The sequence below is a fragment of the Strongylocentrotus purpuratus genome, unplaced genomic scaffold, assembly GCF_000002235.5.
Source record: "Strongylocentrotus purpuratus isolate Spur 01 unplaced genomic scaffold, Spur_5.0 spur5_scaffold_5, whole genome shotgun sequence".
Lineage (NCBI taxonomy): Eukaryota > Metazoa > Echinodermata > Echinoidea > Camarodonta > Strongylocentrotidae > Strongylocentrotus > Strongylocentrotus purpuratus.
Window position 1 is genome coordinate 30,660,325 of NW_022145611.1, and position 16,503 is coordinate 30,676,827.

Consider the following 16,503-nt stretch of genomic DNA (forward strand, 5'->3'; position numbering starts at 1 on the left):
ATCATGGTGAGACCTGGATGTTGAATCTATAATACTAAGGACTTACTCTCAAATAAGTATTTTTAACAGATCTACATATTTGTTGCATAGTGGATTGAATGCACACGGAGATTTGATATCAGTATTCCGAGGATTATCTTTTTTCGTGCTTTTGTACTCTTTTGGAAATTTGTCTTCATTGTTCGATCACCTGAGGATAATAAAGATGGGTTTGCTTATGTCTAAAGTGATGACTCTTTTCAAAGAATGGTCTGAAGGAAGTCCATCAAGGGTTCTTATGCTTGGTCTAGATGCAGCAGGTAGGTTTTCCTTCATTTATATTAATTACTTTTACGTGTTGAAACGGTTAACGACCTTCATCAAAGTTTATACCGATTAAATCTTTTCATAGATGATAAATGGTTTTTGTTTTATCTGTTATTAATAGTTAAAGGCTTACACAGATTACCTGTATTCATAAGACTCCATTAACACTTAAAAAATGGAACTCCTATTCAGTTTTCAATTATTATCCAAACTTGTTTATTTAGGAGTGGAAAGATCAAGCTCAATTATTCATTCTACCATCGACAAGAACTATATAGACAGGCAAGGGAGAAATGGATGAGAGGGGGCAAGGGGGAAGGGAGAGTGTGTGTGTGTGTGTGTGTGCGTGTGTGTGTGACTGAGAGAGAGAGAGAGAGAGAGAGAGAGAAGAAAAAAAAAGAGAAAAAGAGAGAGAAAGAGAGAGAGATTAAGACAAAAAGAGACAGAGAGAGAGAGTGGAGGGGTTGATCGGAAGGAATGAGATCGTTGTGCTGGTCAACCGAGAGATGCTCTCGGATGGGGGAGGGCTGGGACGAATCTATAGTCCTTTTTGGATATAATTATGGCATCCCAATAAACAAAATCACGTGAAAATCACGTCAATATCAAGGTATCGACTTGAGGACAGTTACGTTCTTCAAACACCTGACATTTACGTAAATGTGTTAATACGTTTATTGCACTAGGTAACTTAAAACACACGTACACTAAATCACGCAATTGTCACTGCAATATCACCATTATAATAACGTGATTATCCCTACCTTGGAGACCTTGGTTTGTAAACCTAATATTCCCGTGTTTGTTTGGTTATGAAATTACATCTTCATAAACGAAATTATCGCGTCACAGAAACACGTGAAGCGTTAGTGATAGTTTTAGTCAAAATATCTGCGTGAAATTCACGTGAATATTACGAGGCTGACTTGAGATGAATCATTTGAAATTATTTTAGTTCATAGTTAATGTTTCCCTTATTCATGTTTAACTAAATGTAATTTATACGAAGTAGCGAAATGTCCTAATAACTGGTAATTTATATTTGTATTATTTTCGAAATGAATTGCATATAACTAAATCATCAGTAATTAAGAAATATGCTGTAAATTCAGATAAATTGTTTAAAAAACATAGATCTGCACGCACCCCATTTTCAATATGCAAATTAACTGGTGTCAGCTGGTTCAACTCGAAATATGCCAACACTCAGTCATCAACCGGTGCAACTGGAAATATACACACTCCAGTTATCAACTGGTGCAATGAAAATATGCCAACAGTCAGTTATCAACTGGTGAACATAAAAATATGCCAACAGTCACGGTATTATCACCACGGAACTTAAATGGTAACTGTGAAACCATCAAGACACCCAAGAATAACTCATTTTCACACCTGAAAAACACGGAATACCCAGCTTATATAAATAATCCGTTTGAGTCACGATATCATCACCGCGGAACTGCTGGCAACGTTGACTATCATTCAAATAGGTGTTTTAAGACACCTAATCATGACTAATTATTCACACCTAAAAGTCACGTATGCCCAGCTTAGATTAATATTCCGTTTAAATCACGAGATCATCACCGCGGAACTGCTGGCAACTTTGACTACCATTTAAATAGGTGTTTTAAGACACCTAATAATTACTAATTTTTCACACCTAAAAGTCACGTATGCCCAGCTTAGATTAATAATCCGTTTGACTCACGGGATCATCACCGCGGAACTTCTGGCAACTTTGACTACAATTCAAATAGGTGCTTTAATACACCTAATCATTACTAATTTTTCACACCTAAAAGTCACGTATGCCCAGCTTAGGTTAATATTCCATTTGAGTCACGAGATTATCACCGCGGAACTGCTGGCAACTTTGACTACCATTTAAATAGGTGTTTTAAGACACCTAATAATTACTCATTTTTCACACCTACATATCATGGATTCACAGCTTAGATTAGTAATCAGCTTGAGCCACGTGATCATAACCAATAAATTTATGGTAACTTTGAAACCATTTAAAAAGGTGTGTAAGACACCTCCGAATTACTAATTTAATATAACCAGAGATTCACGGACAGAACAATAAGACGATTAGCCGGTGTAAGCAACGTGATTATTACCATCAACCTTGGATAACCTGTGAAACCAATCGATAAAGGTGCTAGACCAAATAATTGCGTATTTATCGCCACCATCGGTTAACGGACAAAAAACTCGTTGCCTGGTCAAGTGGTTATTTGGTCATAAACACTCCACTTACAAAGGTAAGTGGAATCACGTTATTCCAGTCGCGTAATAAACTGGTGGTTTTTAGGTTAAATGAAAACGTGAACAGGAATACCTTTTTTGTTTAAATGAAGGCACGTGTCGATAACGTTTAAATCTAGTTCAAAAGGCGCTATACTTTAAAATCACTTAAAATACACTCCCAAAAGAGGTTACTTTTTAGTGTTCTGTTTATTGGGATGTTGAAATATAATTTACACGATATTTGCAAATAAATCTATAACCCACACCCTCAACCTTCATATATCCATCTTTCTCTCCATTTCTAGGGAAGACCACGTGTTTGTACAAGCTGAAGCTTAATGAAACCGTAACGACGATCCCGACCATCGGATTCAACGTCGAGACCGTCACACCCTTACCAGGGTTATCATTCACCGTGTGGGATGTCGGCGGTCAGGAGAAAATCAGGGCACTCTGGAGACATTATTACTATGGCACACATGGTGAGAAATGTTTTGATATATTTTCTTTGCCCAATTAGTTATATAATTATGGTAGTAATTCCTCTGTGTATATTTTTATTTAAAAAATTCTGCAGTTCTGTATGTATGTAATATATATATATATATACCCATCTCTCTTGCGGGATGAATACAATCCATATACATACTACTTTTTTTAATACATTTTATCATATAATCTTTGAATTAAATATACCTACCTTTTGCAAAATGGGATACCATGACTCTTCTATTAGTTTTAAATTATATGATAACTATAATGCCCCCCCCCCCTTTTAAAAAAAATATATAAATGTTAGAATGGCATAGACTTTTTGCTAGTCCTGATCTGTTCAAAATATATCAACGTTTTAGTACTCAAGTAGTTTATAATTATTCGTTTCTCTTTATTCCTTTTCAGGTGTCATCTTCGTAGTAGACAGTCAAGACCGAGAACGATTTGCAGAAGCCAGAGGGGAACTACTCGGTATACTGGAAGCTCAAGAGATGACGAAGAACGTCCCTGTCTTAATCCTCGCCAACAAACAAGATCTGCCAGGTATTTATAGAATTATAACTCACTCATTGGATTAAAAGATGATCGTATTGTAAGCCACTCAGTGACAGAGACTCTATCTCTAACTGCTAAGAAAGGAAGTATGGCTTCATCATATTCAAGGGACATTTCGATTATTAGTTATGTCCTATATAAATTATATGAGTTTAAGCACACCGGATGGGTTTCGAACCCAGGATTTGTTGTTGTTATAAAGACACGTATACTGTATAGCATCAGATATATGTTGAGTGAAATTTATGCCTTGTGTAAGCAAGAACCATAATTCATCTTCTATAAATATCATTTTCTTGATAAAGGTGAAAGTTTAACAAAAAAGTAAAAAATTAAGAAGGATTTCCGAGGCATTTTCCGAGTATATCTTTGGAACCATTAATCATCCTTCCACGATATCAACCAACAATACCCATGCCTCTTATATCATTAACATTATCTTTCTTATCATTCTATTTCATTTGTTTAAAGGTGCATATGGCGTCACTAAATTGATCGACGAGCTCCAACTCCGACACCTTACCCAGAATCCTTGGCATATCCAAGGCGCATGCGCTCCAACTGGAGATGGTTTGTACGAGGGACTTCAGCAGCTTTCAAAGATGATCCGAGAATTCAAGAAATCTGGAGGAAAGACGTCCATGTAAGATGTACTTGAATAAGAAAAGACAATGGTGGGGCAGATCTACTCAGGCAGGTGTCACCGAGGGCGTCGATCCATATCTAGGGATATTATAATTATGTTGAAGAAGGGGAAGGATTGGCTATTAATAGGCGGCATATACACTCGATACGTCTTTCATTCTGCAATAAGGGGGGGGGGGTGTACTTGCAGGGTCATTAAAAAAATATGATCTTCAAGAATACAATATTGGGACCCATATTTGAATTAAACATTAAAAAAAACTTATTATGATTTCCATCAAACTCTCTTTAGCTCAATATAAATTAATTTGTCAAAGAAAGGTAAGAAGAGGGCTAAAATGTAATGTCAAGACAGAGGGATATTTCTTGCAACAAAATGTTTTTGATTGTCTTATTTGGGCTTCTGTAATGAAAATATATTGGTTGCATCGTAGACCTTTCCTAATCACAATAAATGCGTCCTTCTTTAGCTATTATACCAGTCTTTCATGCACTCTGAACGTACTTTGCAATAAGCCCTTTTAGACATTGATGTTGTCATAAATAATAACATTGATGAAATATCATGCAGCGATCAGTGATTATATACGTTCCCCTGGCATTATTTAGATACGCAAATCTATACGTTTTCTTTACACATTTCACATTCATGTCTACATTTTGAGAGCCATAACGTTGAAGCGTCACTTGATTTCGAAAAGTAAGATGGTAATTTTGTAGTTGTTGAGCTGAACATTTTGCAATGCACAACATTTTGTGTGTGCATATTAATGTGTAGCATATTTCAAAAGATAGAGGACACCATATTTAAGTAAACATAAAAATAGAATTGCTGGTTAGTGAAGTCTCAACTTTCTGCATTGAAAGACAATCTTCAAGTCCAGTTTCATTCGAGAAATATAGCATTGATTCTGCGAAAGCCAAATAAAACCAGAGGTTAAACATGTAATGCTCATCTTTTCCAGTTTACATAATGAATAAACCTATGTTTTTAATGTTTTCCCCAATTTCCACTGCTATGTAGATTTGTTTAAATAAAAAGGTCTTGTTTTTTCAAGAAAAAAAGATTAAATGTGTATATTTGTTATATAGTATTCATTACAAATATGATTACCAACTAATACCAATGTTTTGTTGAAAACATGAAAATGTATTTCTATTATATATTTTTGTTGATACAAATAGAGAGAGACATTTATACATGTATAACTCATGTCAGTCTATGCGATCCTTACATAACATATGCTTTTTTTTGTTCATGTAAAACTTCTGTTTATTGATAGTCCACCAAATGAATCGGTAGTAATCTAAGCTTATCTTGGTTGTCTAAATATCTTTTTTAAAAGATTATATTTTTTGTGACGAAAAAATATCAACATTTATGTACAAATATGTTGACCAATTATATGATGTTGTGTTTGTATATGCAATAGCCGAATCTCTACTCATATAGAGAATTAAATTACGTTAAGTTGATTTTTATGTTGTTTTTGTTGTTGAATGTGTTATGGATTTAGTGATCAAAAATTGTTTTGTACACATCCAATAACTAGTCATGTAATACGTAATCGTGTATATTTGTTGTTTGAGAAAAGTATGTGTATTATATATTTTATTGTAAATAAAAGCAAATTTCACTATATTGAACAATCATCTGTTTAATAATTTGTTGGATTGTATTTTTGTAGCTTTTTCAAATTTCAGTAGATATTACATTACAATATTATTTTGAACTAATCTATAAGTATTATTTTGGTGAAATGATCACCCTTCCTAAAAAAAAAGGGGGGGGGGGACGATTATTACTAATGGACATTTGATTACTAACTTTATGCATACTTTTAGAACAAATATTTTTCTTGACGACTGAAAAGGTTACCAGAGGCTTCTCCGACATAGCAAAAATTAATGTATGCAATGTAAATTCCATCCATAGAGATGCAATTTTGCATAGCAGGTGAATGGAGTAGTTGGTAACCAAGGGTTCGGGAGAGAAACATGCATAGTTACATTGAATTACATTAGTAAACAGGTTGTTTTATGAAATGTATTATTTCTCCAAGCAGAATTTATTCAATTAAAAACAAAGTAACTGCAAAAGACATCATTCAGAAGATAAATCAGTAACAATTCAAAACTTAATCCGTACATATTCCTTTTCATCCAAAACAATATATAGAGGCACAATAATCAAAATATACATACAGTGTATATATTTTTTGTATAAACAATGTAACAAACAAATAAAATAAAGCAATTCTTTGTACATACACTTCAAATAAAATATAGTACTACCCTGAAGATAGAGAATTACAAAAAAGAAAGAAAAGGGGCAGGGGTATGGGATATGTTAAAGTCCTCTTTATTTTGGTAAAATCTGCTTGTGTACACGTCATACAGCATAATTATGAACACTGTCACGGTTAAAACAAATAGACTATTATTATCGTTATCACTCGTCAATTCCTTGGTAGTATAGTGGTGAGTATCTCCGCCTGTCACGCGGAAGACCGGGGTTCGATTCCCCGCCAAGGAGGCCATTTTTTGTATATTTTTACACTTTTAAGATTTCCATTGTATTATACTACACATATTTATAACTTATCATTCATTGAGGAATATCAATTTCCATGACAATATAAATTATCAATCAACTCTTTTAGTAGCTTCAATTAAATTTTAGGATACAAAAGTGGAACAAAATCACACTGTCATTTTTGTAATGTATTCAAATGAATGAAGCAGATTGCATCGTTGCTGCTATATGCTGTCATGCTTTATTGAAATTATAACATGGTCGTCTTATAAAGAAGAATGGTACTCCCCCCCCCCCACTATTCAATAAAATATTCATCAAATTCCCTAGTCCACAGCCTGGACTGTTTCCGTGTCGCGTGCCCAATCAGCTGAGAAAATGACACACCCTAAACACTAAAACGGAAACAGTAATTGCCTTTCATTCTTACACCAATGATCTGTACGGACAAAATACAGATCAGTGACTTAAAAGATGATTTGAATTGATTTGATTTGATTTATTTTTCCACTCAAATTTTCACAAATTAAAATGACATATAATCATAAACCGTACAGTATTACAATATATAAAAGAACAAATGAATCATACAAGTAACGAAATACTGATAAGTATATACGTAATAAATAAGTTAGACAATTAGACAAAATATTTTATATTGCTTGATTTAACCATGGACCTATTACGGATGGACATTCATCGTTTTCTTAACAAATTCATTGTGAATGTCTCCGTCAATGTCGTCTCAATAACATTCCGTACATATTTCTTCACTTTGATCTCATGATCGTCACCGCCAAAAAGCCGGGACAGAATCAAGATAGTGATTTTACATACATGCGCAGAAAATAATTACTCGCCTAAGTCATGGGAAATCGATGTGCAGTTCTGGCTTATAATCGGAAATTGTTGTTCCGTGTACTGTATTTTATTTTGAAAAACATGTTGATATACTAGATAGAGTTTATAGTTGGATTATTTGTGATTTAAAATCCCGTTTCCCCCTATATCCTCATAATATTCCAGAGTTACAACGCACAGGGCTGATATAGATCATGACCTTCTAATTGTTTTATAAGGTCATAGGTGTGTGCGAAAGTTTGCGAATCAGTAATAATACATTTCATATCACCAAAATCGTCTGCTTTTCAACTTTGCTGCTCCCCATTGGGGATGCTTTCAGGCGCGGATCTACGGGGGGGGGGGGTTAGGGGGTTTAAACCCCCCCCCCCCTTGGGCGGCCCAAAAAAACAAAAACAAAAACAAAAAGGAAAAAAAAAAGGAAAAAAAAAAAAAAAGAAAGAAAAAAGAACACACGCTGGAGAGAAACCCTTTCAAATGCAAATATTGTGAGAAGATATTCAACTCATCTGGTAACTTAACCAAACACATGATAACTCTGGATATAACTGTGTATTAAACTGTTACTTGATTTAAAAAGACGTTATCATGCACTGCTTTTTATGGTCTCCATTGTGTTAATAGATGCCAGGAAAACATCACTTACGGGGTTTAATAAACACCCCCAAAAAATCGGCTCGCCGCTTTGCGGCTCGTGGACGATGCTCTGCATCGTCATTATTTTGGTCAAACCCCCCCCCCCCTTAGCAAAAAGCTAGATCCGCCCCTGGCTTTTATTTAAGACACACTCTTACAGAGCACATCATCCAAACAAAACCCAAGAGAGGGAAACTGCTCCTTTGTCAATGACCGAAAATGCTTACGCAGTCGTTATTGTTAAAACAGCTGAATGTTCTCATTTAGATGCACATAATCAGAAGGCGGTGACTATCATTGGATCAAAGAAAGAATCACGTTGAATGTCCATCCGTAATAGGTCCATGATTTAACTAAGAGGGGAAAAGGGGATTGAAGAATAAAAACAAATATATAGGCCTATAACATTTGACAGAATGTTGACTACCATTTCTCATACAGCAGTGCGATAGCCGAACAGGATCAGGAATCCCCGGCCGACATTGTGACGTGGAGTGCATGACATCACTCACTTCTGCGGTGTATTGATCGGTCCATATTGATCAGTAGCATGCATGTTGCTTTCTGTGTATAGTCTCGGTTAAAAGGCGTCACAATTTATTCCACTTCAACTCTGGTAAAGTATAACCAGACTTGCAAGTAAAGCGCATAGAGGCATGCAATCATGTCTAAGTGTTACGCGGTATTCAAAAACGTTTTGTAAATTAATTAATTAATTAGTATATATCACCAAAACGAGGGGTCAAAATGTGGTTACACCTCTGGGAACACGTCATCGGAAGTTCCTCTTTATTCTGCTAGGTTAACAAAGATATGGCTACACGTTTCACGTCTGTGATGTTGGATATGACTACACATTTCTCTTCGCGTTTTGTGATGGAAACACGCTGTTTGTCACTATGATTATGGCGGACAAAGAAAGCGGACAAAATATACAGTTCCTCGGGTAGACAAAGGAACATCTCTTCACTGCTATTATGTATAAATGTGTAGAACAGGTGTCACATGCATATTCACCTGTTCGACCCCAGCCCGACTATACAGACCTAACAAAATAAACATTACTCCTAAAGTAACACAAATTTGGTCGGTGTGGAGACAGTCTGGAGTCGGTCTGGAGTTAGCCTATCCGATAGGCGTCGGGCTAAATGATGATAATAATAATAATAATAATAGCCTAATAGTCCACTCCAAATTTTATTAAACCGACACGGAAATTCTTTTTGCCCAATTGATCGTGAGCCCGGCAGCCACTGAGCAGCGCCAGATCGACGTTGCTCTATCCCTTATTGTTGAACGCCAAACAAGGTAGCAACAACTCCCATCTTTTAACGTCTTTTGGTATGACGCGGCCGGGGTTCGAACCCACGACCTCCCAGTTGTGAGGCGGACGCTCTACTGACTGAGCCAACACTCCGGTGGTAACAAGTGTACATAATGCATGGCCGTCCAGAGGATTTTTTTATGTTGGGGACCGGGGTAAAATGCAATAAATTATTGAAAATTTATTGCATTTTCTGTTTTTTTTTTATTTATGGAAACTGCCCCCTACCCTAGCCCCGCTGCGTAGAGCCATGGTTCAGTGACAAAGCGATGGCCTCGTTACTGTGAGGCCCCAGGATCAAAACCGTGTCGATGTGCTATATAAGTGCCCCAGTTTTGTGGGGCATTTATCCTCATAACTGTCATTTTATGACTTAAGGGTGTAGGTCCCCTAGTTGATAAGCATAGTAGTATACACATGCTTTAGCAGTCACGCAAAACACACATTGTCAAATTAATATTCAATAAAATCTGAGAATGTATACTATTATCTAGATCTATTATTTTTAAATTATTTTTAAAATAATTCCATAAATTGGGGTAAAACAAAAATATTCCAACTATATGAGCGACGGTGTATTTAATTACTTGCAGAAAATAATTTCTACTGTTGTAACACCACCTATCTGTCGAATATAAGTACATGTTTTTACCTTGTATATGCGTTACTTTGTAAATTTTTTTCATATGCAGTTAATGTGGAAATAAAACCTAATACACATTTTTCACAATTTCAGAATTTCACAATTTGGAACTGTAAAAACAAATGTCTTTTGTGCAAACGATGTTCTATTTAATGGTAGATGAAAAGAGCTCGCCTGGCGAGTGAAGTAACTATGAATCGAATTATTTTTACGAACATATCATTAAAAGGCAAAGGTAATTGTACAGTGTACATTAACTGTCCAAGCTGAAAAATATACAAGTCTTTAATTTTCTAAATGTTATTATTCAGAAAAATATTAACGACAACGGGACCTACTGTTGAATTCTGTGAACACTCAAACTCCCTCTTTCACTTCTGTCCCCTGCATTTCGACATAGATAAAATCTCATATTTATTGTCAATATTTATGTATAGGCCTATACGTGTTTCAAATTCACACAATATACCGTGTGAGTCAAAAAAAAGTTTACACCTAGAAAATTGCTAATTAGTTTAAAAATCATCTATGAACAGTAAATTGTTATACATCATATGAAAGAGTGTTTTATCCCAAATCGTTTGGTATCATTTTTGTGTGGTATGTGTTCACGCTTGGATGAACAAGAGGCATTGTTTGCGAGAGTGCAAAAATCGCCTTGCGCCAAAGTGATGCCATACAGCATGTATTATGTTGGGATTAGCGGAGTGAGAGAATGTATTGAATGTATCAAATGAAATGCATTGCTTATGGTTTTTGCACAAGCAAAGTCACAACACACATACACACGCAGGCACAAATGTTCGTTGATATTTGATATTCGATATTTGATATGTGTGGCATGATTAACTTTGTCAGGATGTTATTTGGATCTGCAAGGACCGAATAAATACCCAAATCCCTATTGTTTTATTCAAACATCACATAAGCAACTTTGGCGCAAGTCGATTTTTGCACCCTCGCAAACAATGCCTCCTGTTCATCCAAGCGTGAACACATACCACAAAAAATGATACCAAACGATTTGAAATAAAACACTCTTTCATAAGATGTATAATAATTTACTGTTCGTAGATGATTATTAAAAAAATTAGCAATTTTCTAGGTGTAAACTTTTTTTGACTCACACTGTACATCTATATTAATGTTTTTTAACCCCCCCCCCTGTGTGTGTGTGTGTTTCTCTCTCTCTCTCTCTCTCTCTCTCTTTCTCTCTCTCTTTCTCTTTCATCTCTCTCTCTCTCTCTCACACACACACACATCTCTCTCTCTCTCTCTTTCTCCCCCTTTCTCTCTCTCTTTCATCTCTCTCTCTCTCTCTCTCTCTCTCTCTCTATATATATATATATATGCCCCATCTCTCTCTCTCTCTCTCTCTCCCCCCTTTATGCCCCATCTCTCTCTCTCTCTCTACAAACACACACACACACACGCGGGCCTTTTCTCCTATCATTCAGGTTCAAAGGTCCAAAACTACATCAATTACTTTTCGAACTTCACATAACACAAATACAAAGTAGCTTAACATTTAACAATTTGTTTATATATATATATATATATATATATGAATTATTGAATACAGGAACAACTTAAGCTACATACTATTCTATGTAACTAACATAAATGAAAACTTAAAAGTATGGAGGTAGATCAAAGAATCAAGATAAAAGCATAGGCCATCTATCATTAGCATGAATGCTTGAGTCGACAGCACCTGGGAAGGGGGGGGGGGTATATGACGCTGTTATAGGAGTATGCAGGAGAATAGAGAGTCACGTATAAAGATTTGTTTCCTTCTCTTCAGAACGTATCTAAATAAAAAGTGGGCAGAAAGAAAGAACAAAATACATTTTTCCATCTTTCTTCTTCCCGTGTATTTTTTTAAACTTTGTTTCATTTCCTTCTTTTCTTATGTCCTTCTACTCAGTGATTTCAAATATTATCTTACGTGAACCTTCTATGTATCTTGTGATTATGCCTTCTTCCGTCTTTCTCTTTTTGGCATTTTCCAATACTGTTACACATAAAGTTCTATTCTGGTCATACAATAAAGGTGAGACAAACTATATTGAGCAAGGTAAATAGATTATGGAGCCAATAATAATACATTGTGTAGTCTGAGGGTTTACAATAAGGAAATTGAAAAGGAGATGGCTAAATTGAGCTGAACGTCCATATACAGTGGGACTATAACAATGTGGAACTACACCCATTTACATAAATGGTTTGTTTTATTGAAAATCATCTCGCAGCCCGAAGGCTGAATTGTGTGAATTTTTACAAATTGATAAAAACATTACAATACAATAAATACATGTGAAATCATGAATGTTTTGTCCAAACTTTAGAGCTCAATCTCAAGAGCTCAAGTATATTTCGACTTCGAGGGCATTTGCAAATTCAATCTTTTTCAGGGGCATTTCTCTTATGAGTTTACGCACAAGGAATTAGAAAGCTCATAAACTATTTTCACCTTCACCAGGACATAATCTTCTCGTTAAAGGGAAATCCAACTCTAATAGCAAACTATTATAAAAGAAAACCGAGGAGCAGGCTGGTACAAGTTTGAACGAAATCGGACAAAAATAAGAAAGTTATGAATATTTTATTTTGTAAGCTGTAATCACTAAACGTAATGGGCACTTCAATTTTCTGAATCGGTAGAGTCACTATGACGAAGCGCCGGGCAACTTTCCCATTGTTCCAACATACGAAATGACATAAATCATAAATGTTAATTTTTCAAAATATATGACTCGAGAGTATCATTTATTTTTAGAGAACATTTAATAATATGTTATCCACAATATATTTTGAATATCGCCCCAAGGGAAAAGGCGCTTAGGAGAAAAACAGCAACACGAATGGGAGAGTTAATAATTATCCGCAACAACGTCACAATCCAGTAACCAAATTGCCTATTTGAGATTTGCATAGCTTTAGTGATCTCATGTTTCAAACACTCATACACTGTCATAACTTTCTTATCATTAGTCCGATTCATTTCAAACTTTCGCCAATCTGTTTCTCTTATTTCCGCTTTCATACAAATAAAATTATTACAGAAGTTTGATTGCCCTTTAAATTATATTCTTCGAGGCCATCTAGGCAGCATTCGTGAATTTTCTCATTCTAATTAAATGTCTCAACAAATAGAGACGGTGTGTTAAAAAGATTGACTTGGCGAAAGGTGGGGGCGACATCTCTAATTTATAAAAAAAAAATCTTTTGAGTTATATTAGTAAACTTCATTCAAATACAGGAACATTAACAATACATAAATAAAACAATTACATAAACAAGTCAATCAACAAGTGATATGGTTTCGTGAGCGATCACAAATTAACAATAAACAATGTAGCTTATAATTATACAGTGGTAAATGATATAATAACTAAATAATTATAATTAAATCCCATTATTGTGCGCCCCTGTCCCACAGCTGCTAATATAGATTCACGCATACTGGTGTCCTATAGCTAGCACCTAAGAGGCTCAGAACAAGGTAAATTACTTAGACCTTGATCCTAACTTCATACATTTCGTCATAATACTTCATAGCCTGATCGGTACATCTATTGACGTCAGGTCGAACGTCGTCACGTAAAGGCATCTTGCTTGCCGGCAGAAATTCGCTGCTCCTGATAGCTGTGTCGAAGAAGTACACCATCTTCCCTAAGATGTCGTTCGAAGGAACCATCCAACTCTTCGTCACTTCGGAAGACCCATCCCACTTCAAGAGCGATTCGTCGTATGGCAGCCCGGCCGATCGGCAGATCTTCGGTAGCAATTCGGCTGGATTCGTCAGCAGATCATCGCCGTCGACAACAATGGATTCGGAGTCTAGATTTTCTATGACATATTTCCACATGTAATAAACATCTTTATGCACCGAGTCACCTGCTTTTCGGAACGGGTGGTCGCGTCCGATATCGAACGTTTCCTCAACTGCGGATTCGCCTTTCAACATCCCCCAGGCTGATAGTTGGTCAAATGCTGATTTTCGAAACGAATTATACACTCTGAGAGGATGTCGAATTAAGAAGATATGCTTGAAGCCCTTTGGGATGAACTTGTACTGTTCGGGTGAGAGGGCCATATCCTTCACCAAGACATGACGGCTTACTGACTGCTCCAAAAAACGACCGATCGATGCATAACTGTAAAAAGAAGGGGAAAAAACGGGGCATGAAATAAAAGTATGATGTAAAACTACTTGTCTATAACCAAAATCAGTCTTTCGTCGGGCCTGAACATGGCCAATCAGGGCCCTGTTTTATAAAACTTGTTATCTATAACAAGTTACAATAACTGTATAAATCTTATAATCTCCTGAACTCGTGGCATTTGATTGGCTAAGACGAAATTTGTCATAGTCATTTGTTATTGATAACGATTTTTTTTGTAAACTGGCCTAAATCCTGCACCAAATTAAACATATTCTACTGAACATCTCTCTCTCTCTCTCTCTCTTTCTCTCTCTACACACACACATACACACGCCTTTTCTCCTATCATTCGGTTTCAAAGGTCCAAAACTACATCAATTACATTTCAAACGTCACATAACACAAACGAATAATTGCTGTTAAAAATATTTTATTAGAAGAAACCTATAAATGTGCTTTCGAACTTCACTAAAAGGAAACGAGTAGCAGCTGTTAATATCCTTTATTATTATATTCATTATTATTCACACACACACAATAAAGAAATTAGCAGATGTTAACAAAATATTCTAATTGATTTACAGAAATGTGACAACTGTATAGTGTGGTTACACTCTGATCGTCTAGCCCAAACTTTGCAACAATAGGTTACGTGGGGCACGATAAATTTTGTTTCTTGTTTAGTGAGGTCCGAAGTTTCTTTAAAGCCCGTCTATACTAGTTTAACCAGGAGGAATTAGACCACCCTGCGTGGTCACTGACAGGTGGTTATCTCATCAACTCAGCTCTCAATTAACATAAGAAAAAGAGGACCATGAGGGACCAACGGGCAACGCTTAGGCATTGTTTTCTATATAGAGGGAGCAAGTAGCTACAAGTAGTGCAAAGGGGCTTTAAGACCCCACATTTTGTTTTAATTGTCAATGCTACACTTTCTACGGAAGATTTAGGTGTATTGTTACTCCTAAGCATCTGTATATTCTGTCACACAGTGGTAGTGATGATGCGTGATTTTTTTTTTTCTGCCCCCCCCCCCAAAAAAAATGAAATAAACGTGTTTGCTCATAACGCCACTGGAAGGGGTGTACGTGAGCATTATCTAAAGAAAACTTACGAAAGGTTCTCCTGTCTCGTTGTGTTCATCAGCCCGATCTCTCTAAAGTGATCAGCCATTCGTTTATAAATCTCTTCATTCCCTTCGTATTCGGCTGGTAAATCATGGTCTAGCTGTTGCTTTGTAATCACTCTGGCGTATCTGCAGTAGATGTAGGGTTCGAACCACACTTGGATGCCTTCGATGAAACTAAGACACTTGGTGAGAGCCGTAGAAACAGAGCGAGGTACACACCAGATAATTGTACGACTTCCACCATCACGAGCAGCTCGCCCTTCACTTGCAAGGGTACCTTCTGCTATTTCACTTCCAATGCAAGGTAATTCCATGATTTATATTCAAAGGTTCAAAAGTTCGGTTTAATCTTTAAAAAAAAATGGTTGAACGTGTTGAAAATTATTATACCATGTAACAAAGTCGGAGTAACATCCACATGAACACACCTGTAGTTAGTTTCATTAGGGTTCATGCTTTCAATTGAAACGGCCGGAAAGCGGAGTTTCTTCCCATACGACCCCATTCCATGCTCCAACGCATACACCTGCAAAGGTTAGTGGCATATTTAGACAAACATTATTGAACCCTTGAACTCTATTCAATTCAATTCAATTCATTCATTTTCCCTCTTTCAATTTGTTTATTGATTATTATGAATAAATATTTTATAAAACAACAATAACAATAACTGATTCAGTAATACAAAAATCTTTTTTTTTGTTAACGCAAAACGATGATAAATAGGCCTACATACATAAAAAGAAACAATCAAAGTTACACAAACATCAAAGTTGCATTATCTCACAATACATATTATATTTAATTGGGGAATGAAATAGCCTAGTCACTATTCAGAACAAAGCTTTGGGGTCTACTTTCGAAAATTTGTATCGAATTACACTGATCATTTGACCATCCAAGTCTACTATACAAACTTTCACACTATGGTATACGTTGAAGGGC

The 16,503-nt window shown here is 35.9% G+C and overlaps 2 protein-coding genes and 1 non-coding gene across 3 annotated transcripts; 2 read left to right on the forward strand and 1 right to left on the reverse strand.

Moving 5' to 3' along the window:
- LOC763814 (ADP-ribosylation factor) lies at positions 1 to 5,919 on the forward strand. The gene is made up of 4 exons (XM_001199912.4): positions 1 to 299; positions 2,871 to 3,047; positions 3,466 to 3,603; positions 4,087 to 5,919. Exons 1-4 carry the CDS (start codon positions 206 to 208, stop codon positions 4,260 to 4,262), a joined length of 585 nt encoding a protein of 194 aa, XP_001199912.3. The 5' UTR covers positions 1 to 205; the 3' UTR covers positions 4,263 to 5,919.
- An 805-nt stretch (positions 5,920 to 6,724) lies between these two features.
- Positions 6,725 to 6,796, forward strand: TRNAD-GUC. The gene has a single exon. It is a non-coding gene; the product is annotated as a tRNA-Asp (tRNA).
- A 5,841-nt stretch (positions 6,797 to 12,637) lies between these two features.
- On the reverse strand, positions 12,638 to 15,950 carry LOC105438976. Its single transcript, XM_011667405.2, has 2 exons — positions 15,544 to 15,950; positions 12,638 to 14,420 (listed from the first exon to the last, which is right to left on the reverse strand). The coding sequence occupies exons 1-2, from the start codon at positions 15,870 to 15,872 to the stop codon at positions 13,775 to 13,777; spliced, it is 975 nt and encodes a 324-aa protein (XP_011665707.2). The 5' UTR covers positions 15,873 to 15,950; the 3' UTR covers positions 12,638 to 13,774.
- Between the last annotated feature and the right edge of the window lie 553 nt (positions 15,951 to 16,503).